The sequence below is a fragment of the Camponotus floridanus genome, unplaced genomic scaffold (genome assembly GCF_003227725.1).
Source record: "Camponotus floridanus strain SB8 unplaced genomic scaffold, Cflo_v7.5 scaffold71, whole genome shotgun sequence".
Taxonomy (NCBI): domain Eukaryota; kingdom Metazoa; phylum Arthropoda; class Insecta; order Hymenoptera; family Formicidae; genus Camponotus; species Camponotus floridanus.
The window spans coordinates 74,046-101,700 of record NW_020229840.1 but is presented as its reverse complement, the minus strand read 5'-3'; the positions used below and the strand labels follow the sequence as shown (position 1 = coordinate 101,700).

General features: G+C 36.5%; 1 protein-coding gene across 1 annotated transcript; it reads right to left on the bottom strand.

Annotated features, from left to right (window-relative positions):
• Positions 1–2,905: 2,905 nt before the first annotated feature.
• Positions 2,906–8,010, bottom strand: LOC105254137 (fork head domain-containing protein crocodile). The gene is made up of 2 exons (XM_011262634.3): positions 5,064–8,010; positions 2,906–3,424 (listed from the first exon to the last, which is right to left on the bottom strand). Exons 1-2 carry the CDS (start codon positions 6,419–6,421, stop codon positions 3,298–3,300), a joined length of 1,485 nt encoding a protein of 494 aa, XP_011260936.1. The 5' UTR covers positions 6,422–8,010; the 3' UTR covers positions 2,906–3,297.
• Between the last annotated feature and the right edge of the window lie 19,645 nt (positions 8,011–27,655).

The following is a 27,655-nucleotide window of genomic DNA, read 5'->3' as shown; positions in this document are numbered from 1 at the left end:
AATCTTCTTGGAACACAAATGGCAATCTACACTTTGCTCTGTAATTTTGTTCTGGTCTTAATTTGTTGTGTATTATATATTTATAAAAATTTTTAAATTTCAATATATGAATATTAATTTTTCTCTTTCTTGTAACATTTTTTTCTAATTTCCAAAACGTGAATTTAAATTGTGTGTCAAATAATAAATATAAATACGATATAATAATAAAACGCGGACAAAGTTGCAACAATGGTCGATGCAACAATTAAACATCGAGTTATTTTTACGCATACTTAGTTTATTTTCACAGCGCGGTCATCAATATTTCCGCCGGTATAGTTTTACCAATAAGTACAAATATAAAAACATATTTCGCGTCCAAACATGATGTCACGCGATGACAAGCAATAAACATCCAACGTTTTCACTAATAATACTTTTGCAAGTGCATGCCTCGTAAACAAAACGATGCACATGATGCAAGCAGCTTTCATGACGGGTTTTGAAAGAGAGACAAAACAATTATTCGAGATTTTTACGTTTATTTCGTAAGTGTGTTCGCATTCGTATGACGTACTCATTCCTACGTGTACTGGTACGTATAATAGTATAATAATAATATTAATATCAATAGACGCTCGCGCGTATATATATATATATATATATATATATATATATATACACGCACATTATATATATATATATATATATATATTACATATACATTATACATGTATGTTTGTATATGTATATATGTATATATGTATATATGTATATATATATATATATATATATATATATGTATAGATTTGTCTATTTATACATATATAATGCTTCATTCTATATATACAATCTATTTCTATTTATATGTATGTATATTCGAGGATCTTAATAATGTACACGCAGAAATCTGACCGGTTATGTAATTGTCGATCGATTCGAGCATTAAACGCTAATTATTATTCACATGATTCGTATTTAATGTACGCGCGATTAATAAATATATATATGTATATATATATTATCTCAGCTCTTTTTTCATCGAATATATCGCATAAATCTCCGGCACCAAGGAAGGTCATCACATGATTAAATGCACAAGAACAAGGTGCAATTTCTTGCAAGAAGAAAGTATCCCACTAATCGCTAAAGCTATTATTATTTTTACAATTCTCTTCGCTGTCTCCATCGTCGAATATTCGAATTTTGAACATTTCTCTAGAGGCGATGATTAAAGCTGAATAAATTTTCACCATCGACATCGAAAACATAAGATCACGATTAATTTTTCTTAATATATAATACTATATACATTATTATGTAACTTTGCTATTTCTTGCATCCCGCATGCTACCGGAACGTTTCGAATCGTGACGATTATCGTTTCCCGATTTATCGATGAAGATATATCGCAGCGCCGTAAATTTTAATCTATATTTAAGTACAGAACGATGCACACGAATCGTGTGTCGTCATAAAACAATTTTAAATAAATCTTGTTTGCTATGAAAACGATTGCGAGAGGATCATATCACTATTAAACATTATTTTATGAAAGAGACATGAATTCTCCGGGGCCCCCGTTATCCCAAGATACATTAAAATATTAAACCATTTCTACTTACAAATATAAAATAATCGGACGATATACCCATTTGTTCCCCGAGCTACTTGTAATTCGCTCATGTATCCGACATGGCGTATTCACATTAAATGCGAAAATTCTGAAACTACTCGTCGGAATAATCACGGTTAAAAAAGCGGACATTTCGGGATCGGGAAATACTCGATGCAAAACGCGTCGCGCAAAGCAAACAATGACTTTTTTAACCCGCTCCAAAGATACCCCGGCGGAAAGAACGAAAATACGTGAGCAAATCATGCAGTCATATTTTCGAAATATCGGGATATTGTTCGACGTAATGCGAATTCCGTGAAAAATCGCATACTCGACCGAAAATCCGAACCGCACGATCCGGGCCGATGACTTTGATTCGTCCTTATCGCTATACCTATCGGAAGCAGACAATTGGCAAACAGAGACGCGCCGGGCGATATTTCCACGCGCCTCGCGCGATTTACGGCGGTTTGCACAGATGCGCGCGAAAACATGATTCGGCGATGGCCGAAAAAATTTGTCAGATAGGTAGGTCAGTGACGGGTTTCGCGTTGTTTGCGCAGGTGAGATTAAGTTGAAATTCGCGGTTTATTTCCTCTTCCCGGACGTTCACTTGCGCCTCATTCATTAAATCTCGAGACTATCGAGTGAAATAAGGAAAATCGACTCGCACGACCATCGAATTTACGATTCTGTTGATTAAAAACGATGCATCATCTTTCAGTGTGTCGAAAGGGAAGAGAAAATTCTCTCACCGATTGAAATTTATGATCCTTTTTACACATGCTTATCTTTTATTCTGGGAGCTATTGATTTTAATCACTCGGATAAGATTACAAAATCCATCTAATTGGAATATTATCAAATTTTCCGGGAAATTGTCTACTAGAGATCTTTTTCCAGTCTCGAAAGAATATGTTAAAATTTTCTGGTAGTTAATTTACATTATAAACAAAAACATTATTATTTAACTAATTTATTTCGAATCAATTGAAGATTGTTGTAATATTACAATGATATAAAAAAATGAGAATATAAATGAGAATAAAAAAATGCGAATATAAATGAGAGTAATATTGTGGATTTTTGTGGACCGACGTATTTTTCTATCGAAATCTCGATAGAAGTTTTAGCTTGTAAATTCAGTTAGATGCACTTAAAGGCTGTCGTACAAATTTACATTAGTATAAATAACTAAAATAAGTTAAATTAATTTTCCGAGTTATATTATTATTATTGCGTGTAATGAATAATAATAATAATAATAATAATTTATAATATTAATTAATTTATTCTAATTATACTGTTGTAAATTTATATGCAGTCCTTAAAATATGCACCAATATGCACTAGTGCATCCAAACGAATTCGCTATTAACTCGCTGACTATCACATAACTATCCTCAACGATATTCACGATTCATTACGCTAATCGTCGTATTAACTAATTACCTACATATTACCGACAACGATTTTTTGCGATAAGAAGATACGATTCGATACGGGCAGGAAACTAGAGTTACGTCATTTTTTTTTCTTTACCGGATTCCTCTCCGAGACATTTTCTAGTTCCACTCCTTGGCGAGTTCGTCCGTCGAGGGAATCCATTCTTGTTTCACGTAAACCAAGCCCGGATCGTAATGATCGCCATGGTGTTCTTCAAGGTCCCGTTGATGGGACCTTGAATTTCGATATTCTCAGTACTTATGTAACGTTATCGGCAGATTGCCGCTGGTGTTAACAGCGTTACAGTCTTGATAATATCTGTGGTACAGCGGAGGAGACGGCGCCGCACCCGTCGAAAGCGGTGTCGGTGGGCTGGATCTGCGACAGATTAAATTGCATTCTGAAGGATTTTAATTAATTCGCGATTTTAATTAATCTTATTTACAATCTAAAATTTATAAAAAACTGATACTTTTTTCAACAAATACACCATGGTTATTGGTTTAAATAATCAATTTCTATCAACAACTATGACGCAAACCGTGAAAAGTCTTCTATGTAAAAAATTTTTTCATCTATGAATCCTAGATTTATATGAAAGGTACTATAAGTTATTAATTCACTGATACAATCGATATGCTATTGGAACGTGGAATTTTCTCGTGTAAAAGAAATTTGGCAACATAAGCTCTACGTCAATTTTTAAATATGCAATGTATAAAAGTGCTACATTATAAAAATTATATTAATTTTGATTTTTATGTATCAGTTATTAAATATTGGAAGATTGAAGGTTTGCCATATGAAATCATGTATCTATATGAGTAATCAATGGTAAATAAAGTGTTAAAATTAAAAATGTAAGTTTTTTTAAGTACAGAGGTGCGACTTGTCAAACTTTTACACAAAAGTTACCACTACCTGTGTAATAAACTTTCGCCGCGATTTATTTACAATGGAGAAATTGGTCATAAGAGAAAGTTACTCTTGCAAGGTATACTTATGCATCTGAATAAATTATATTTAATCATATCATTTTAATTAATTAAAAGATCAGTCTCTTAAAATGCTGTTTGCAGTAACAAAGAAGTACTTTATATACTTTTAGTACTTTTCAAGAAAGGAATAATATTATAATATTATATAGTCATGGTAAATAAATAAATAAATGAATAAATAAATAAATAAATAAATCTATAAATAAAATAAATAAATAAATATGTATAATATTCTAAGTAAATATACGATAAATATATTAAGTTTATAATTTAAATTAATATCAATTAATATCTAATAATTTTATAATAAAAACTGTATTATTTAGCTTGGTATACAAATCATGTCTAGCTCCACTATTGCTCCACTATTGCACTACTTTTGTTGACACAATGACATTATGTCTAATGTACGTATATGTATGTATATATGTGTGCATATATGTATGTATGTATGTATGTGGATAAAATGCCACAATTTATATATTTTCACATATCTACATATTTACATAAACAATATATTTTTTCTTTCTTTATTATCAATGATGAAAAATTTATTGGATTTTAACTTTTAATATTTGGTACTTTTAGTTTATTTTAAGATAAATTTTAATTAATATCAATTTATAATATTGTATAAATGTATTTATTAATTGTAAACTCAAAATAAAGACACACAATGAATTTAATATGTGTGTTATATTATATATGATATTCTATAAAGAAACAATCTTTACGATCACATTAAATGATGTACGTATTATATCAACAATCCATATCCTTTATTTAATCAATTTATATAACTATATTATATTTATTTATTATAACGATATATTAATGATAATCTTTATAAAAGCCAGATTAGTTTATATAATTATTCTATTTATTTATTGTAACAATTATTATAACAATTATATTCCTGACAATCTTTACAAAAGACAGACTTTGCTCCAATATCATATTTTTCATGGAATGAAAACAATGCGAACCGATGAAAGAGTTCAACCCATCATCCGCCTTACCTGTAAAGCTGACAGCTCGGGGACTGGGTGTCCTGATAAATCGCTGCGTCGGGGCTCGCGGCGTCCTGATACCACTGCGAGTGTCCTACGGCGTTGGTCGCGTGGTTCCTCGAGTTGTACTCGGCGTGGTCCATGATGGCGTATCCGGCGGCCGCCGGCGCGCAATACGGCGTGTACATCGTCCCGGGTGGCGAGGCGTTGCCCCGAGAAACCGTGCTGGTGTGTCCGTAGCCCGTGGTGGCCATCATCGCTGCTACCGCGGCGGTCGTGGTGGTCGTGGTGGTGCACGCGGATGACAGGTCTCTGCTGCCGCTACCCATGGACTCCCTGCTGCTCATGATGGAGTGAGGATGCTGGAGACCGTGCGGATGGTGCGAGTGATGCTGATTATCCCGCGCCATCAGGCCGCCGCTGTTCTCCCGCGTGGTCATCAGCGCGTCCACGCTGAAGCTGGTCGGATCCAAGCCGGCCATGGACACGTCCTGAATCGACTCCTGGTGTACCTGATGCGCCTGGTGCACCTGGTGACTTAAGGCTGTCTGGATGACGCTCTGCCCGGGCGCCGCAACGGCCGTCGTCGTCTTGGTATCCTGTATCGGGCTGTGCAAGCCGTATTTGCTCGCCTGGACCGCCGCCATACAATGATTGCCGGCGTTGTGATCATTCACCGGTTCCCGCTTAGGCTTGCATAAGCCGGTGGTGTTGCTCTCCAGAGCGCTGAGCTTCTTCGCTGGCGTATCCGGCGGCGGCAACGCGATCTGGCTGCCGCCGGACTTGGCATCCTCCTGTACCCGTTTCTCCGGCACTAGACCCTGCCGCTTGAGCGCCTCCTCTTTCTCCTTAAGCGCGTCCTTCTTCTTGAAGCGTCTACGGCGTCTCAAGTAAGAGCCGTTGTCGAACATGTTGTAGCTGTCGGGATCGAGGGACCAGTAGCTACCCTTACCCGGTTTCTTATCGTCGCGCGGCACCTTGATGAAGCACTCGTTCAGGCTGAGATTGTGCCGAATGGAGTTCTGCCAGCCCTGCTTGTTCTCGCGATAGTACGGGAATCGTTCCATGATAAACTGGTAGATGCCATTCAGCGTGATCTTCTTGTCGGGCGCGTTCTGAATGGCCATGGCGATCAGCGCGATGTACGAGTACGGGGGCTTCACCATGTCCTTGCCAGCGTGATGGATGTGCTGCTGGCCGATACCCGACACCGGGTACCCGGCGGCCGTCGCGTAGCCACCGTAACGATATTGTTCATAGTAACCCGGAGTGGCGCCCACCCCCGGATACGACGGGGTGCCCATGCCCACTGGCACCGCCGTCGCATGTCGATAGTATGCATTCTGTTCGCCAAAGAGCGTATGCATCTTCTGTCTTTAACAATCGTGAAAGACGGATTAAAACGAAAAAAAAAACTTTTTTTCTGACTGGAGCAAGAGAAGCTGTCTTCTTTTCAATGGATGATATGTCCTCGCTATTTTTCTTTGCTTCTGCAGAGAGATAATTATACGATACACATGTTTTTTGAGTGATCGTGGAAGGATGCTTCCGATTAGGATGGTTATGATCACTTCTTCATCGGTGAATTTGTTTGTTTATCTTAAGGAATGATGCTTGTATTAAAAATTGTTTATTTTCTTTAATCGAGAGATGACTTCTTTGTTTATGTAGATTTTTATTTTATTTTGTCATGTATTGTTTCCTCTTGTTTGAAATTGTTTTCCTTTACAATAGTAAACTATTATTCACCGATAGAATTAATTTTTATATATTTTCAACTGTAGCTTGTCCTCTACCTTTAACCAGTATCTTCCTTCTTAACAATCGGATATTACATTCGCGAGCGAAAAGATTCACGCACATATCCGTCACTCAGGGCACTTTGAGCACGCGCACTTACTTGTCACTGCATTACCGCGATCCAAGGATATTGTTCGAGACAGATCGATAAATATCCTACGTGCAATGACGCTCAGCTGATACCCCGAAAAACAGCGCGTCGCCCACGGAATCCGCGGCGCGCCCCGCGCGCCTGCTGCTCCACAGTGCTATTTTGTTGACCGTGTATCCCGGGAATCTTCCCAGACACACGAAAGACGGACGGGTCGGGTCGGGTGCCGCGACGAAGGTAGGAGAGGCGAAGATGCATTCAGTTGATCGGCGCGACTCGGTGCCGCTAACGCGAGACGCACGCTAACCCCGTTAGTACCCGCGTGTGCACGCCGCGGTATTATGATACACAACAGGCCGGAGTTTACTCAACCCCGAGTAAAAACACACTGGGAGCTCGGCATCGCGCGCGGCCCGGAGTACTCGGCGATGCCCGAGGACGGCTGCGCCGTTCGGGTCTCTTTCAAAAAATCACGAGGTTTCCGCTCGTCGCGCCGCGCTATTGGCCGCACGGCCGTCCACGGCTCCGCCTATATCGTAGTGCCAATCCGGACGCGGTGTCGGCTCCGCTTTGACGTACGTCCGCCCTGGTCACGACCTTGCCAATGGTCGCGCCCCAGTCGTTCGCGCGGTCACGCCCTCGACGACTCGCGCAGGGCTCGAGGAGGGTTGCGAATAAGAGCCGAGCCGCACGCCGCGACGCGGAATTTTTCCGCGGCCCGAACGGCCGTCGGATACTTTTCGCGGATACCAAGCGGAACAACGAGCACGAGGATTAAGGTGGTGATCTCGCCTGGTGGACCTTGCCTGGAGAAAGCGATAACGGTGGAAACGAGTGACAGTTGTATGCGCGCGGTGTCTTAGCCCCAGCCGGGGATCGAGCAAGTGTCGAAGATGTTTAGGGTGACAAGTGAGAGAACCAACTGATTCAGACTGCCGTGTGATTCAGATTTTATAGCACACGTTTTAGAAATTAGATAGTGCTATCAGTATGAACCAGTTTTATCTATAACCTCCGGATGACCCTCGAATTCCTGCTTCCTTGTTTTTCAAATTCGTGAATGTTCGAAGCAATCGTACGCAATAAATCATATATCGAGGATTGAATATCTAAAAATGTTCCGGATTTTACGACGCACGTTCTAAAAATTAAATAGTGCTATCAGTATACACCGGTTTTATTTGTACACCCCTGGATGTCTCTCGATTTTTTGCTTCTTCGTTTTCCAAATTCGTGAATATTTGATGTAATAAATCGTACGCAATAAATCATATATCGAGGATTGAATATCTAAAAATATTCCAGATTTTATGGCACATGGTTTTAGAAATTAAATGGTGCCATCAGTATAAACCAGTTTTTTATCTGTGTATCTTATCTGTATCTCTTAGATATCTTTCGATTTCCTGCTTTCTGGATTTTCAAATTCGTGAAGTAATTCGAAGTAATCGTACACAATAATCGTATAGGAGGATTGGATCTAAAAATATTCCGGATATTTGGATATTGACAGCACTATTAAAAAGAAAATAAAGACTATTATAAAGATGTTTATCTCTTAATGCTCTCCCTTGGCATTCTTAAGTTTTTTTAAATGTTAATTATAAGACAAAATATTAGGTTAAATTTAGAGAAAGTTTTTATTTTTAGGTAAAAATGATCGATTGTGAAATATTTCTATCTTTGTTATATGCAGCACTTTCTCCTGCTTGTAGTGTTGTAGAAGTGTTTATTGAATATTTTAAAAACCTGAAATCTCTTAAATAAATTACATTTTCATATAATGTTGTTAAAAGATAAATATATATACATAAAAAATAAATATAAAATTCAAAATCGAACAGTATCTTAGGACTAAATGCGGAATATCAATGTAAATCAAATCTAAATAACCTCTTGAATCTTTCAGTTAACTAATTTATTTACTCCTATATATGCATGAAGTTTGAATATTGAAATCAAAATAAGAATTATGCGATTAAGATTGCAATATAATCAATTTTTTTCTTTTTAAAATTTTACTGACAGATTCTTTTCTAGCACATATGATAAGAATTTAATTCCAGAGTCTATATAAAAAAATGTCAATAGTATGCCATACGTAGAACATATAATTTATTTTTTTAAAGAGTGTTATAATATAATAAAATATTAAAATAATATATTAAAATTTTTTTGATTTAATTAATAATTTTTTAACACATTTTTTATTTTACAGAAAGTTTTGTATCAATCATGGCTATTCTTTAGCCGAATTATCGAATAACTAATTCATTTATAATCTCTTTTTCGCGGATATCACTTATATACGCACTTCACTTATCTAAAATAATGTTCATCGATGTCACATATGATTTGCATATTTATGCAACTAAGAAACTCACGAGAAATGTCAAGTGATAACGTCATGTTGGACGGAAAAGAAGCTGCCCCGCGTTCTTATATAGCACGACACTTTCAATTTAGCGTCTGTTTTTCCAAGGGTTCGACTCCCGCCTTGCGAAAACACTCGACAGGACACGTCGCCACCCCTCCTATTCCTCGCTACTGAGTTGCCGCCTCCGAAACCGTTGAATTGCGCTATCCAGGTTCTCAAAATATCTTCGATCATCCCGACGTACCATTTTTCGCCATTTAAATTGATCTAACGCGTATACGCTGCGTGTTATTGAAATCAAGTTCTCTAAGAGCTGAGGATAAATTCATGACGTTATAAGAAGCAGATTGAACAACTCAACGTGCTTCATTCTCCGTCTTCGTTTCTGTATATAAGCTGTGTATAATATTATTTAATAATGTGTAGCAATAGAAAGAAAATGGTACAAGCATAGATATTCATGATAGAAATCTATAAATAAATGCGACTTATGAATTATACATATAAATGATATAATAAATAGTTAGAGATAAATAGAAATATGGATAGAAACAGAAAGAGAGAAAAAAGATAGAGAATTCACATACTTTATAAATTCACATACTTTCATAATTCAATAAGTTACATTCAGTCATTATAATTTGCGTAAAGATACATAGATTATACGATATCCTTTCATCCATGCGATCCCTAGTGTATTTTCTCGAGCCGTGCACTGTCAAATTGATCATTGCCCCTACCAAACGACCAGCTGGTTAATTTTCATTTAAATGGAGCGACAAGCCAGACAGAATCCATCTATCTAGACTCGAGAGCTCTTTCTCTCGCCTCGGGCTAGCTGTCGTAAAACCAAGATGCAAAACGCTCTCTCAAAGTTCTGGCAAAAGTTTAATTGTCTCTTGAGCTCTATCGAGGTTCCTCCACAATGCAATTTATAATCTGTCTGATAAGTAAAAAAAATTCATTGTCTTATAATATATATTCAAGATATAATTGCGATGTATATTAATATACATGCAACTATGTTTCATGATTTTTTCTCTAATATCTTATTATAAATTCCTTCAGCTTCTTATTTTATAGTGAGATATGTAATTTTGATTAATAAAGAGACTAATTAAGATTAGATGGAGGATATACTTCGTTAATATTCTTATCTCTCTTCAAATTGATTCCATTCATTTTTCCTAATCCATTTTTTCGTAAAATGTAAAGTGATTCTAACAATAAGATTAAAATAAATCACAAATTCTTCTTCAGATTAAATTATATAATTTCTTTAGATTATGTAATTAAATTATACAATAAATTAATCAATCAATCAATTCAATCGTGTAAATTTGCAGATTTGTAGATTCACCGATCTGTGAATATTCAATCCATCACTTTACTCAATCATCACAACTGTCGTATGTAAGTAAGCATTCAAGGAACGAGATGTGTCTGCAATATTCGCAAAGACTGGATTTATCTAGTCGAAGTTAAACTTAATAAGATCACTTCATGAAGCAAAGTTTGTTCGTAATCGGGATCAGCGTCGATTCGACGTAGGGCGTACACGGGCGATTTGCATATTTGTTATCGCCCCAGGGACGAAATCGATTAAACGGGCGGAACTAAAATTAATTATTGAAATAATTATCGGCTTTCAACCGTCGCACCGTCAAAGCGTGACGCGATTCGAAATATCATTAAATTTATTAAATATAATCTCTTATGTGTCACGTGCTATTTTTTATGAGCTTATATTTTTTCTTGAGCTCTAAACTTTTTATAGAAAAGATTATTGTGGTGTAAGACGTTTATATAAAATTAAATAAAATGCATTAAATTCAGAGATTTATAAAGGAATGATCTCTTAATCTCTTCAAATACTTGATGCGTGTGTAAGATATCATTTCTTGATTTTTTTATTATAATAATTTTTAGATTTTATAAAATTATTTTTTAAAACTCTGCTAATATTTAAACCGTAATATAATTGTTTGGTCATCTCTCTCTAATCAAATTTATTCCATAAGATAACAAGATAAAATGAAAACATGTAAATTAATTAGAAAATAACCAACGACGACGAGGCAGAGAAACGAAATATAATAATACATATAAAATATTAATCAAAAACACAATTTATGAAAAGGATTCATTAGGCTTTCTTTATTTAAACATTTCGTAAATGCCATTTGTGTCATTTAACTTAAAATATTCTAAGATTTTGAAGGAATGACGCTTCATATTTTGACTCGTACTGCGCCGCTGCAAATATTTTCCTTGAAGTGCACCACAGATGTGTTTGGAAAATTTCGAAACTTTTCAAAATAAACGATACCTCTTGACCTATCCCATACGATCGGATTCTCGGTGATATGAACATCCGTAACCCTCTAAGCTATCTCTTCTTTCTCATCCAGAAACAATAAACTTCTTATTTCGGTATGACGTCGTCGTCATATCAGTCATCCCAATTGGTTGCAATTTCCGCGAAAGAAAGTACATTATGACGCACACGGGTTATAAATAGCACTGAGTAACGTTATCGGTATTTTGCGCAAATAATTCGCGTCTGCGAATTGTGCGATATTTCATTGTCTTGTATATTTTGTTTGCTGCAACCGCACCATTGCTTAAAGCTCTTTTCCCTTTTAAATTTTTTTACGCACAGCTCTTATCCGCGTCAATTATTTCTATAACTTTGTCTATAAAAGCGTAAGTTTTAAATAAAGGCGTTTAATGCTGGATTTAATTTAACAGAATCAGTCTTTTTTTTTATTATCGTTATATTTGCAAAAACTAATGAAATTCTTTCGCGTTCTTCTCCATAAAAAATTCCGAATAGTTTCGAAATAAAATTTATAAATTTGCTATATAATAGATTATATCTTTTTTTCGGACACACTTATCCTCGTTCACGCGATTCCCTCCGAAGGAACGCATCGCGCGATCCGATTAACTCGAGAAGAACACTCGTACGTTCCGGATTCCGTATGTTTCTCGTCTCGGTCAACGATGGCGATGTTTACATAGCGCGGTGAAATTTAATTCCCGGGACCTTCGAACCTACACGAACCCGAATGTAAACCAATACTCGTGCTCGCTCTGGCGATATCCGACGGTGGAAAATGGCGCCGTCGTGAAACAAGGGGCGAAGGAAGACGCTAACGTCGCTTCGAGACGCGCAAACGTTTCCGCTTTAACTTCCAGAAAGAACCGATCCGCTTCGGAAATCCACTCGACTAGCGTGTCCAAAGGGAACAGACGTTATTAGCCCTTAATCGTTACAATTCGTTTTTTTGCGTCTTCTCGGGAAAGCAATTTTCTGTTTCTTGTATTCTTCGATTCCACTGATCTATTGTTTCTTATTCGCTTAATCGTCTTTATTAAAATTCACGCGAAAAGTAGATTTATCCTTTGTGAAGCTTGTAAGCGTCGGGACGCGCGATTATTAAGTCAACCGAATTTTGTAAACGAATCGGCCGCAGTTTACCAGCCGCATCCTTCAGCTGTTCTTTCGGAGCGTTTTGCAATTCCGCGGCCTCCCCCCGAGCTTTCGCTTGTTTATTCGCGCCGCATCGCTGAATTTCTGCACCGTGTCCCGCAATGCAATTCGTCGGTTTACGCTTCGCGAATTTCCGCACGCCCCGCGATGCGATCGCGCATAAAGATAACAAACATCGGCGTTGCAGAATCTGCTGTTTCTCAAATCTGTTCTAAAAGAAATGTTAATCCGCGCAACCGATTTTCCGCCGAAAATATTGCTCGCGATTTCGTTTCGCGAATTCGACAAACGGAAGAGAATTTTCCTCGAAACTTGGCCTCCTTTTTACACCCGCATTTTTATTAATAATTAGCTCGTAATCTATAATTAAATTAATAATTGTGAGGACAGAATTTTTCACGTATATAGTGTATTCGTGATTGCAAGTCGGGAAGAATTCTATCGACAATGGGTATCTCTATCGCGGCTTGAAAATCGAGAATTTCGCCGTTAAAAAGCAGGCAAACCTGCGCGACTGTCGATAGGATTGAGTCGACGCGCGCTGACGACGACGAGGGAAGCGAGCCGTGAAGAGAGCGGAACCGAGAGAGGCGGAATTCGAGCGAACAATGCATACCGGGTGGCAATTTCACGCGACAAGTCCCGCCATCAGCATATCAATGGGCCCGGCCCGGGTGGGATTATCTGGATGTGCCACCGCGCAGTGATATCCTGCGGTTGGCTCCGACAGATAGGGTTGCGCAGTTTCCTCTCTCGCATACGTATAATACGGTAAATCAATCCGCGGCGCGCATCCAAAGAACGGCCGTATGCACACGTGCGGGATTAAATAGACACGTTATGGAGCGCGATGAGGAGACTGGATGGTCTATTATTTTCTCGCGAGAATATCGATTCCACAGTTGTCATCGCGTCGACGATATTGATCTAGCTGGTATATTACGTTTCGCGACAAGTATCGTACGTTTGCACACGTAATTGGTTAAACCAATATAGTGTATCATTGATCGTTTTTTTTTTTAATTTTCTCTTTAATCTATTCATTTTTCTGCTTTAAGTTGGTCTTGCGATAAATAATACATTTCATTTCACACACATGGAAGTGATTTGTTCGAAAAATGAAAAAACTAGAAAAATCTAGAATTTGTTATGATTCGCTTCATAAAGTGATATCGATGTATATATAAATTTTAGGACTAATCATATTTGTAAAGATTTGTAAAAAATACGAGTTTAAACTTATGAGAATTTATATTTAAATTTATATTAAATTTTTATATTTTTTATTTATATTTAATATGTGCAATTCCATATTTCTTCCTTAAAACGTATTATTGTACCATACATATTTAAAAATGTAAAATAATAATATTTGACATGTAGCTATTGACATTTTTGCAATAGTATCTTTTTTAAGTTTTTGTGACGTGGATTTTTTGATTATTAATTATATTATCTTATATTAATAAACAAATGATATGATTATTATAATTATTATTTTAGAATAATTATAATAATTATTTAATAATAATAATTATTATAATTATAATTATTATTATAATTATTATTTTCTAACTTAAAAGATCACAAGAGAATATTACCTTTAAAATAGCCAGTTGCGTTTTCGTTTCTCTCACGATACTATATTACTACATTAATGAGATACTGTACATTGAAAATGGTAATAGTATTACTGGACTGTTTTACATTCTAAAGTTACGTCGCGTGCTCTCTCTACGATAGACGAAATGTCACTAATATTTTGATTCGAGCTTAGTTACGTTACAACGCGACCGACTCGTTCAGGACGAAAACAAACGGAGGCACACAATCCAACCCCCCCTCTTCACTCTATGAGCGACCACAAGTCGTTTATTTTTCTTGAAAACGTATCAGCCGCATTTCCTTCCTCATTGTCTGGCTTAAAGAAATAAATCTACCGACGTGGTACGTCGGCTCAAATCTCATTTCCTCTGTCTACGTGCTTTGCTACAATTTCCGATTGTCATCAATGTGTCCCAGCTTGCACGAACTAATCGGTTTGACTTAACAGAAAATTAACAACAAAAATTATTCATTCTCTTAGTCAATCATAAGATTCGTAATCGTTGCCTCCTTTACGAAGGAAAATTTATTTAAACCTTTATATGAATTTTATTTAAACGATATATTTCTAACGTTAAAATAAATTCACACGTGACATGAAACTGAAGCTTGCGAAAATACAACTCATCAGGAAGGGCGCGGAATGTAAAGGGCTCGTTCGAAATGTGCGTTTATGCAGAAGTACTATCACAGATGGACTACACGTAACTCGCTCCGGACTTCCGTTATGGTTGACAGCGCGGGGTCGAAAAGTGGTAGACAGGGTCGGCGGTGGAGCAGCGAAGATAATAGTCATAGAGAGTAGTAAACGGCGGAGAGAAGCACCGGTTCTCTCTCTCTCTCTCTTTCTCCCTTTCTCTCTCTCTCGTGGGCGGCGTAACGCGGCTAATTCCGACTGTTTGGTTAGCAAGCATTTAAGGTTTGTCTTGGCTGTTGCTTCGTGTCTTTTAGACAGCCGATCTGTGTTCCGACCAAATGAAACGGAAGCTAAACGGCAGTGTGACGAGGTGACGAGCTGACGAGGTGACTCGGTCGCGTGCATCCGCGCGATTAGCGTGCCACGCACGCACGAAAGATCTCTGGCCGATGCAAACTTAGTTGAACCCAAGTGCGACTCGTTCGGTTATGAAATATTATTTAGCAGGATTGCGATTTTAAAGGAGGAAAAGGAAAAGAGCGGCCGAAATATATACTCGCTGCTCTCTTTTTCCACCTGACGCTATTGGTCGAGTTATCATAGGTGCAGGAGAGATTTGTCGTTTGTCCATCAAGTTTCTATTTGATTGGAGTTTCGCATGAAAATATTCGCATGAAAATAAACATTCTCCTATGTATATTATTTTAGAAACGACCGCGCGAACGATTAATATTAAAAATCTGCGGTGATATATTTTTTTAAGCAGTCAGAATTTAAATAGTAAATAAATAGTGTAAAATACATCTCGTACAATGAATTCATCCGCGTCCTGGACGATGGTGTGAAAAACGTAGTGGCGCGTGGGCGTAAACAAGTAAAAGTTAACAAAACAATCCATTCGCGCCATGCGTTAAAATGTCGAGAGCAGCTTGAGCCTGCAAAATGACCATTCGCGTATTATTGTAGTTGCAGTTAAACGCGCGTAAAAAATTATTTGTATCGCAAATTAGGTAGGAAATGATAGTACGTTACATTTTGCCGAAATACACATGTCGAATCGTCCGTCCGATTCGATGGCGCGTAATTTTACTATTTATCATCAATACATGCCCGTATTTTTATTGTCCATGTTTACCAATTGGCACGTTTTTTCATGCAATTGTTGCTAAAGATTTTTTTTACGCGCATTTTGCAATTGAAATTTTGCTCTTAATTCATGTGCATTATTTCACCGAATAATTCACTTGGCGAGAATATCAATTTTGTTTGATTTTTTTTTCAATGTAACACGTATCAAAAGAGCAAAAATATCCAAGAATTTAAGACGCGTCAAAGTCAAAAGGAACACGAAAGTCCAAATATTTCGAGAACAAATCCGAGAGGGGAGATTCGAAGAGAGCTCTCGCAACTTGAATCTAAAAATCGCGAGATTTCGCTGTTTCGCGGGAGTCAAAATACAATCGTCCATTAGCCAATAAATGCGCGGAGACCCCGATAAAACTCGCGCGATAACTCGATAACTCGTGGATGAATGCGAACGACGCCGCGGCGTCGGAGACGAGCCGAAACGTCGTCGCGACGCATTTATGGGGCGCGTTTACGGGGTGCGGAGCGACGGCGGTCGCCAGGACCAGGAAAAGCCGGAGGGAGGAACGTGCTCGCGGTGCTGGCGATGTTTGTTCAGCCGCAACTTCTCTAAATCTTTTGTGCGGAGCGCGGCAAACTCGCGTGCACACGCGGTTACATACGTTTCCGAGCAGTAGCTACCTCGTGCGATCGCTCAGGTACGTATTCTGATCGACGTCAGAATGCTTGAAACATTTCTGGGATATATTTCATTCGTATTCCCTTCTTGCATAAAGCTAAAATGGTTAATAATAATTAATGATTACATCATTAATGCATATCGCTAACTGTATGCGAAATGTCAGTCTTTATTCTTCAAAAAAATTCATTTATATTTTGTAAAGATTATGCTGGAATATATATACTGAAGAATATTTATTATATGTAAAAAATTTTAAGGGCGAGAGAGAGAAGTGTAAAAATTAAAATTGTCGTTAAATCATAATATGTACTATCGAAAATTTTATTTCAACAAGAAAAGGGATTAATTAAAGATTTAATTTGGCGGTAGAGTAGAGAGAGCGATATTCGACAATAATTTGATGCGGAAATAAGCCTTCAACCTGCGAAGGTAGGCCGCGAATAATGGCGTCGAGCTGAAAATGCGACGTGCGGAAACGATGCCTGTTGTTGTTTTACGGGAAGAGAGGAGAGGAAGAGGGTGACGCGGAGAGCGGACGCTCACGTTAAACCGATTTGCACATCGGATGCACTCCCGATTCCTCGAACAGCGGACAATTTCACAGGCCGTTTGTTCATTCTTTTGCTGCGTGTAGCGACATTATTCTTCCTATTTAGTTTATCGCCCTCTTCCATAAGTATTTATGATTAATTTATGAAACACATATTATGATCTTCAAATATATTATAATCAAATAAATATCCTATATCGAGATGTACATTTATGGACTTTGAATGAGGTTAATACGCCACAGGTATCAATAATATTATAATAAATTTCTGCGATATATGACAAGTGACTACAATATAAAATTTTTTAAGTACGCTAGGAATTGTTTCAATCATTATCGTTAATTGGCTCCTCAAATTATTCGATCATCAAACTATGCGATTGCAAACGACATACCGTCTTTAATGCGAACGGAAAGTTGGAAGAAACCCATCTTCCAAGGGTTTGACGCTGATGACGAGTTGCAGCCTGCATCCGTCGCATCACCGACGGAAGACAAGTCCCGTCGGTCGTCGACCAGTAAATCTCATTCACGTTCGTTCGTTACGTACTTACATGCATCATGGTGGCCGCCCGTGCAATGAAAAAGAAGTCGGAAACATTCGAAACGTCGTTCAGCCAGACCTCCAGATCGGATAATGGAGCTTGGATAAAAAAACTTGGGCTGTTGAATGTACGACGTGACATTAAAGTTTCTAAATGCTCGATATGATGTTTGACGATTCATCTGAAAGGAAAAAAAACAGATAAAAACCAATGTAAAATATTTTAGAGGGAAAGAGTTTAAAAATTCGCTAAATCGTTAGATCACTTTCGTTTATTATTCTTCCAATTTTATTTTGACAGAAAATTAATTATTAATCGCATCATCGCTAATAGCTTCAAATTCTTGTAGTGTGCGAATAATAATGCAAAAATTAAAAATCTTCCCATGTTTCATTTGAGTAAAAAGGCACATGTGAAGACACGATAGGAAAGAGAGAAGGAAAGGCATCGTTCCTCGCCGACGACGTAATAACAAGGTGCACGAGGAGAGAGACGTCGTAACGATTTTAATAAATTTGGCGCTGGGTAAGCTGCAACAACAGGGCGTATGAATTAAGGAGGGCCGAAACAGCGCTTGGGTAAACATCTCGAATTAGGCACCGAATTCTTTTCCATGCGTCCGACGCACGCAGTGATGACTTCTTTACGAGTTCGGCATGCAAGCCGCAATCGCGCGCACGCGGTTAATTTAGCCACAAATTTTCGGTAATTGACGAGCTATTTTACAGTCGGGGGATTTCGGCCAGCAGTTTGAGAGATTATGCGGTGCTCTCGCGATCTCACCATTGTGAAACATTTGGTTTTTATCGTTATAGTAAATTGTCTTATAGTGACACGTTGATATGTTGGAAGATATATAAAATTTATACAGAGAGAAAGAAAGAGAAAAAGGAGCAGATAGATAATGCTTTTCGAGCAATTTATTTAATGAAAAGTAAAAGTAACTTTATGTTTCCAATAAAATAGTTATATTTAAAAATTAATAATCTTATTAAAATTAATTATTTTATTAATAATTTTAAATAAAATAAAATTAATAATCTTATTAAGAAATACGTCATATGTTTTGTTTCACTAAACTCTGTTTTTTTTCAAATAGCACAACAATACAAATATATTTTGCGTATTTTGCTATTTATTCGTGAAAGGTTGCTATTTTTTAAAGGTTAACAAGTTTATTAAAAAATGTGCATTTTTAGCTGACTGAATAAAAATATTTAGAGCTATTTCGGGTATATAATCGAAGAGATTATCTCCGTATTAAAGATGGAAGAATGAAGGTGGACCACCGTGCTCGAAGTTTGTGGAAATACGCGTCATGCGTATCTTCTTACGTTTCTAACCGTAAAAATGTTTCCAAATAGTTCTTGGGTTCTAGATCGAATCAGCTCGCGGAATCGGCGATTCAGTCATAATATGAAATCTTCGACAGGAATGCAGCTCTCGTCCGATCACGAATGGGACAGAGAATTCTCGCTTTATCGCCGCATTATGTTCGAATTTACGGCGAGAAGGGGAAGAGGGTTTCTCGATCGTCTCTCAATCGTTTCGACACAAAAGATCCTTTATCGATATGCACCTGTTTCACGTTGTGGGCTTACGCCACACGTAAAAGGAAAGCTTGGATGCGTGCAGCATCGTCAACAAAGATTCATGTCAATAAGAGACGTGCGGTGGATTATCGCGTTTCGAATTGGGTGATCCGCGTTGAAGGCAGAACTTCGTTACACAATTAAACTCGGTATTAGAAAAATCTAGTCGACTAGAAATTATCTACATTACTATATATTGACTTTAAATTTAATGTACTTTTATATCTGTTTTCAAAATTTAATTAATTAATTAAATTTTGTTTAAATTTTAATTAATTTTTAAAATAATTAATATATTTTTGATATCGATCTTTTAACATGAACGTTAAAACAAATAATATAGAATAATCTCTATATATCTCTAATAATAATATATCATCACAGGTTTTATACATATATATATATATATATATATAATATATATATATTTTTTTTTTCATAAGATGTGTAAAAAAATACTTTGTCTGTGATTTCTCACCGATTTCTTCGCGAATCGACTGCGAGTTGCAAAGTCACGCATCGTATTCTTTTTTCTTACGTGACACAACGGGGTGGACTTCTTTTCGGGGTTGGCAGGTGTACTCGCGTACCTCGAGAATATTATCTCTGTCAACCATCCGCGTGTTTATCTGCATACATATTTGACGAACTTGTTCCTTCCTGGGACCCGGGAGCAAAGATACGCTTGGAAGAGAAGTACCGATCTCCTCGCTTCGAATGAGATAATATTTAGGCGATTGTACGTTAGATCTCCATTACGTTCGCTACCTGTCCAAGCTACCTGCCTATATCTACACACCTCGCACTGAGAATGTCAACTTTTGTCTCATGAGTTAGGTCAGGATCATTATTAACCTATTAAAGGGCATTAAGGAACATTATATTCTTTTGTAGCGCCTTGTTTGATGTCACAAAAATGCTTCCTGGTTGGGTCCAGACCTTTTTCAATATCCTATAGGTGGTCTTAAAGTTTTACTTGACAAGGAAGAATGAAAAAACGTATTTTTCATATTTTTACAATTATCCACATCTGGCTGTTGTTCCGAAAGGAACACTTCGAATTCATGGCAGCCCTTTTGTGTACTGAAAATAGATATAAAGATATCATTATAATGTACAAAACTTCAGCTGGGACAAATTATATTTTTTCGAAAGTTTTTACTTAAAAGAAAAATCTCAACTAAACCCAACAAAGAAATTACAACAAAGAAATGTTATAAACAAAAATATAAAGCGAAAGGTATTTCCTATTACCTAAAGGTATTTCCTACACTTCAGACACAGATTGGGTTAGATTATATTTTCCAAAAGTGAAGCCTTCCCCGCAGGGGAGTGGAACCCACGCAGACTTTTCTTTGCGAAGTAAGGTTCCACATGAGTTTATGACTTTCCACGCGAAACGAGATTCAATTAAAAATCTATAAGTAGTGTCTTATTTACCTTTTTTGTTAATAATTTTTTAAAGAAGAATGAAGGATGAATAAAATTTTTTGAGTATTATTCAGGATAATGACCTTAACATGGTCTCGTATATGGTCTAGGATAATGACTTTAACAATATACATATGTTAGAATCACAATGGTCTCGCCGATTTTACTTTTAGGTAAAAACTTTGGAAAAAATGATTTGACGCGGCTGAAATTGTATGTGTTATATTATTTTGTTATCTATTTTCAGTACGCAAAAGGGCTGCCATGAACTCGAAGTGTTCCTTTCGGAACAATATCCTTTTTCATTAATAATGTACAACATATTTAAATTAATAATTTAAAAAATAAATAATAAATAATTATAATTTAAAAAATTTTGATAAATTAAAAAATTAAATTAAAAATTAAATTAATTAATCTCCTCATTTTTTGCATAGCTAATTTGATATATATATTACGATTTCATATATATTATTATATTTATTATATTTTATACATATATATTTTTACATATTATATATACTTTTATAATTTTTTTCTAATAAATCTCACTTGTTATGGACATTGTGATAAATATTGTGCATGTTTTTTTTTTACAACATTAGAGTAAGAAATAAAATTCTATTCGAGCCCTAAAGGATTAATCAAAGAGGATACTAGACGAGAGGGGAAGGACGGGGAAAATAGGAAGTAAGCGAAAGGATATAGTAGTGCGAAAAATAATTTCCTGCCGCTCATATGCGGTGTATCAAGAACGGAGGAGAAAAGTTGGACCCCTTTCCTCGGGAGATATCAAAATATTATTCAAGGCTTTCCCGGTACCTTCGGATTCTCTTCGCGTTATATAGAAGCCGCACGGGATCCAAAGTGGTCAGTTATTGCTCTCAGCCTCGATATACGAGCACCTCGCATATTCTCGTGCGACGTACGGTATCTTATAATCTTCGTTCAATCATGAGAAAATATGAGAATTTATGAGTGCTGGTTGTTCGTTTTTGTTATTAATTAACATTGTCACATTAGTTGCTGATATATTGCACAGTGTTTTAGATCGACAAAGATTAATTATACTTCATTATAATTTTAAATAATGATTTTAAGTGAAGAATCTTGTTTTTTTTAATTCAAAAAAAATAGTTCTCTCCCTCTAGCACACAGTTGCAATTATTTGTGACCTAATGTTAATATTGAAGGCAATTTTTTACTTGGCATGTGTATGTGTATAAAGCATCCAGAAGCAGATGCAATATATTGATCGCGATCAAAATTTTTGACAGACAGATTTTTGACATATTTCCGAATATTTCCGTAAGCAACGTTTGACATTCTCGACATGAGCTGTCGACTGGACTTTTAAGCGCACATCAACGACAATCAGAATGATAACTCTCTTCTCTATTCTGACCGTTTTCCCTCATCGCGCGTCTATGGAAAATCCAAAAAGCAATAATTGCGACGAAAGACGGGGAATGTTTTCTTTTACGGGCGGGCAGGCGAAATGCATGGAGAAGGAGGGGGGAATGCGCTCTCGGATATCTATATAGGTGGAGAGAAGAGAGAAAGCGAGAAGAGAAAAGCGAGAGAGAGAAAGAGAGAGAGAGAGAGAGAGTAAAAAGGAAAAAGACAGAGAGAAGGGAATTCGTGCTGGAATAACATTGGGTGACTGTGGTATTGTCAACCCCTGTCGCGCGTTGCTCTCGTGCTCCTCTTATTTCTTTCTCCGACTGTCTTTCTCTCTCTTCCACCCACCCTCTTCACGGCCGCCCACCCTTTTCGTTGCCTTCATCGCCCTTCTGTTCCCTACCCTTCTGCTTCTCTCTCTCTCTCTCTCTTTCGCTCTCTAAGTTCTACCTATCCTAGCCACGGCTTAGTTAGACACTGGAATATAGGAGAGCAGTCAGAGAATAGACGGGAGTCGGGAGGGATGAAACAACACCCCGTTCCCACCATTCTGTCCCTTCCAACTCTATTTCTCTCTTTTCCTCTCGTATACTCTTTCACTGTTTCTCTCTTTCTCTCTCTCTCTTTCCCTTTCTCGCTCTTTCTCCTTTATCCGTTCCCTAAACGCGGCTAATAAAAACAACACTCGACGAGGCGAAGGGATGTACGGGGGTTACGGCGAATTATAAAAATAACACTGCCAACCGATCGAACAATCGCTGGATCTCTCGCGCGTCGTTGATGCTGACGTCGCTGTTGATGCTGACGTCGACGACGTTTTGTCATTTGGAGCTGTGAAAAGTTCGAAACCACCTCGCACTTTTCTCTTCTCCTTCTTTCTCCTTTCTCTTTTTTCTTTCTCTTGCTCGCCATCCAGATTTCTCTCGGAGCTACGGTTGTTCGGATAGAAGCGACAACGGATGGGGACACGTACACTTAATTGGAAGTTGTGCGCGCGGTCGTCTTTATTTTTCTTTAAATTGCACGACGATCGTATTTTTCTTTTGCGAGTATTCACTTATATAAACCACGTTCCGGATAGCTCTTCCGATAACCGCTTTCGTTTTTGCCCCACGTGTTACCGAGCTGATTGGAATTAAAATCTCCTGCCCCATTAATGTAGAATAATTTAATCTCATTTTTTCACTTGTTATAGGAATTTATCGCACACACATATACACATATAGGTTTTACAAGTTTTAAATTATCATTATATATATCATGATAAAACATACGAGGAGAAAGAAAGAAAGAAAATGTTTGCTTTATCAAAGATTACTGGCCGCTATCTTTTAATAATGATAAAGATTTACAACTTATTGAAGGCTGCCGATTATTTAACTTACTTTATAGAAATGTTATGAAGCTTTTGACTTTTACTCAGTTTTAAAAATGTTACACACATCATTTTTGCGTACATGAATAATAATAGATTTCTAAATTTTATTTTTATTCGTTAATCTTTTCTTTTTTTTTCACTTAAATTTATATTTGCAAAGAAATGTTGAATTTCTTGGAAAAGTATACAGAGTAGAACCAACGTAATCCAACAGATGAGCGAATCCTCGAACGATATAATATTCGCAAAGAGGTGACGTGAAATGAAATGACGTGTCGACGCTACCACAACTGCTCGTAACTGTCCCATTACGGGGTCATCGCGGTATATCTCACCCTGCGTCTCGTCTTTTCTTTCTATTGTGTTTTCTTTCGTCTTCATTCTTTCTTTCTCTCTTTTCTCTTTCTCTCTCCCTCTTTCTCTTTTTCTCTCTCTTTTCTCTTCTCTTCTCTTCGCGCGCGAGCATGTATGCGAACGCCTGGACCGGCATGGCAAAGCAGTCAAAGAGAGATAAAATCTATAAATATGTGGGAGGCGCACGCGACCCATTCCAGTGTTTGTTCAACCAGGAATAACCTCCGCGTTTCTTCATCACGCGCGGAACCCCGGAGAAGAGACTCTGGTTTTGTGGCTTGACGCAGGCCTAATCTCAGGGGATGATGCTTCATTAACTTGCTACCTTCGGCCAATTCGGACTTTCAGTAATTTGATTTACGCGTCGTGTGGCTTACTCGTCAAAAATCAAGGTGAATTCATGAATGCATCTGTTTGATACGAATAGGAAATATTGCACTGGAAATATTCTTCTACGAATGATATGCGAATATTTGAGAAGACTAGTTTCTGAGTGTTAAAAATTGAGTAATATATAAGAATCATACAAGTAGATTGGTTCAATAATATGTTTGTAATAAAAATGATGATATTACATTTACATTTTGTTTAGAGATATAATAATAAATTAAAAGATTATTCATATAACATAAAGTAAAGAAGAGAGGAATTATATGTATAGAAAAATGAGCTCGAGAGACAAATTGCATTGTTAGATATTTCTGTTAATTTTGTTATAATAATCAAAGAATAGAATTTTAATACAAATCTGTCTAAAAATCAAGTGAAGATTCATATATCTGAAGATTCACATATCTAGATATTGATAAATTTTTCTTTATATAGATCCATATAATCATGAAATTTGTACAAAAAATATAATTTAAAAATTTGAGGTCATCTGAGGTTTCTTCCCACATGCATTCCTACATCTTTACTGGAGGCTTGCCCTGGTCCTATTTAGGATCTATCCGCCACTGTTATTTGGCACAATGGGGATATTGTTATTTGCTAAAGGGATTTTGAGGGATGTGGTCACTCTCGTTGTGCCGTTGTGTTTGTCGGTGCCATTTCTTACGGAAGGCCAGTCGGAAGTCAGCATACAGTGCATACGAATACCTCTACCAGCATTTATTTGGTTAGCGAGCGACCTTTCAGGAATCCTCCGTCACATTGGCATTGCATCCATCGAGCGAGATGCCAACATTGCTCTGGCGTCGCATATCACTGAGTTAAATAGCGGCATTAAGTGTGATAGATCAGTGATCTAGAACAGTTGCCCAGAAAGCAAAAGATTCGGGCTCGATTCAGCCACATGCACTTCACATATTTTTCTAATCCACGAATATTGTTTTCTAGCAATTATTCGTTGGGCTAAAAAATGTGTGAATGCTCTCTTCACAGAATATGCGTTGATGCCGTTGTTACGGATGGATTCTATCGCTCGTTGACCGAATAGACATATTATACACATCTGATCTCCTCCCACATATATCTCTATCTTTACAAGCGACGCACGGAATAAATATTAATTGGGAACATTATTATATAAAACAAGGCACGCTGAAATGCAAGCAGTATCAAAGCAGAAATTAAACAGATATATTATTTCACGATCTTTTCCTACCACACAAAAAAAAGGACATTCTTGTTTTGAAAATATATTTAGTTCTAACATAGAAATCTTGAAATGAGATTATATTGCGTCAATTAAAGAAAAATATAATTGCTTGAATAATTGCTTACTTGAATGAAGCCATTTTATATAGTTCAATCAAGAAAAATATATTCTTATGATTTAAGATTTAATTTTCTTGAATAAAAAAGAAACAATGTTGAATAGAAAATAACATTTTTAAATCAAAGATTATAATTTTCTTAAAGTAGAATTAAATAATTATATATTCTTGAGATGACAATTACAATATTAAATAAAATAAGACTATAATATTGTTGAAATTTAAAATTATTAAATTCTTCTAAGAAGATTATAAATTGTTGCATATATACGAAACAATGAACGCGTTAGTTTAAGTATATAAGTTTTGATTTGACACTTATTTTTTTCTGTGCAGTTACCAGTTTCTATGAATACTGTGAAGTAAATTCTTCTCATTTATTATCTAATTGAAATAATGTGCATTATAGAATATTAGATGAAACGTTTATAAACAGTAATTTTTTACAATAATAAATAATTATATGTAAAATTTGTGGTGATAAATTTAAATATTCTTTAGAAACAAGACATTTAAAAAAACATATAGTGGAAGATCATACGGAATTTTATTATTATATACAAGCGACGCGCATGGAATAAATATCAATTGAGAATATTATTATATAAAACAAGGTACGCTGATGAAATGCAAGCAGCATCGTAATTTTTTAAGATTTTTTATCTTCCTTAGTCTGCACTTTAAAAAAGAACACACTGTTTAGTTCCTTAAAATTATGTATTTTTAACACACTGCTTGATAAAAAAATTTTTCTCGAGAAATTCAACTCAAGAGCAAGGCTGTTGAATGAGCGTATAGACACGTTTGACCTTCTCTCACGTACATTTATCTTTGTTGAAAAAAAATTGGCAGTCCAGTAAAAATAGGGATGTACAATATGTGGGACGAGGTCAATTTTTTTAAAATTCACATATAGAGCCGTTAACCAAAAATTCTCTTGATTAATCTTCAATTAAGCTTCAATGAAACGAGCTTTGAAAATGAAAAGAGCCCTCTTTGAGAAAGAATCGATTACAATTAGATAGTTAAATGTAACTAACGTTCGTCATGGAATTTACATTCGTCATTTTGGAATTCTGACTATTTGTCGACTATGGCAGAAAACGTGGTCCGAGAAAGTTAGCCAGACGGTAAGCACGAGCGCGTTAGTTAGCAGTAAGCGCATCTCATCAATCTTCCTCGAACGTCGGCGTGCGTCGCCGCGTGATGTACCATGGTCCAAAATACTCGTGACACGTGTATCCATTAAAATAGTAGTGGCACCGCGGAAGTATCTACATTACCCGTTTTGCCGAGAAAATAGAAGAAAGCTTAAAAAAATAAAAAGAAGTCTTAACCCTTTCATCTAATTCTATAATATTTTATTCATCTACGAAAACCTTTTGGAACTTTAATGATACTTTTTCACAAATTTATATGACTTCTGAAATACATACGACGTGCTGTACCGTGGATCCAAAATACTCGCGACACGTGTATCCATTAAAATAGTAGTGGCACCGTGAAAGTATCTACATTATCCGTTTTGTCAAGAAAAGAAAGCTAAAAGAAATTTAAGAAAAAGAATCTTAATCCTCTTAATTCTATAATATCTTATTCATCTGTGAAAATTCCTTGGAACTTGAATATCTTTTTTCATAAATTTATATGACTTCTGATACATAAACAGATGTAACTATAACTTTTATATTTCATAATACTATATAATATTTCATAATCATATTCTTTGATTTATATAGGATAATATAGACTCAGGAAGAGTAGCGTAATGCAATTTTGGTAATTTCGTAATAAAAGTTTTCTATCATAATAAACACTTACATAATTACCAGTAAAATAATCTGATTTATGCGTAGGA

What these genes read in the sequence shown, in the direction of transcription:
- LOC105254137 (XM_011262634.3), bottom strand. Translation starts at nt 6,421, where the DNA reads ATGCATACGCTCTTTGGCGAACAGAATGCATACTATCGACATGCGACG. An exon ending in CCGAGCTGTCAGCTTTACAG is followed by an intron (nt 3,425 to 5,063) that starts GTAAGGCGGATG and finishes AATCTGTCGCAG; the next exon opens with ATCCAGCCCACCGACACCGC.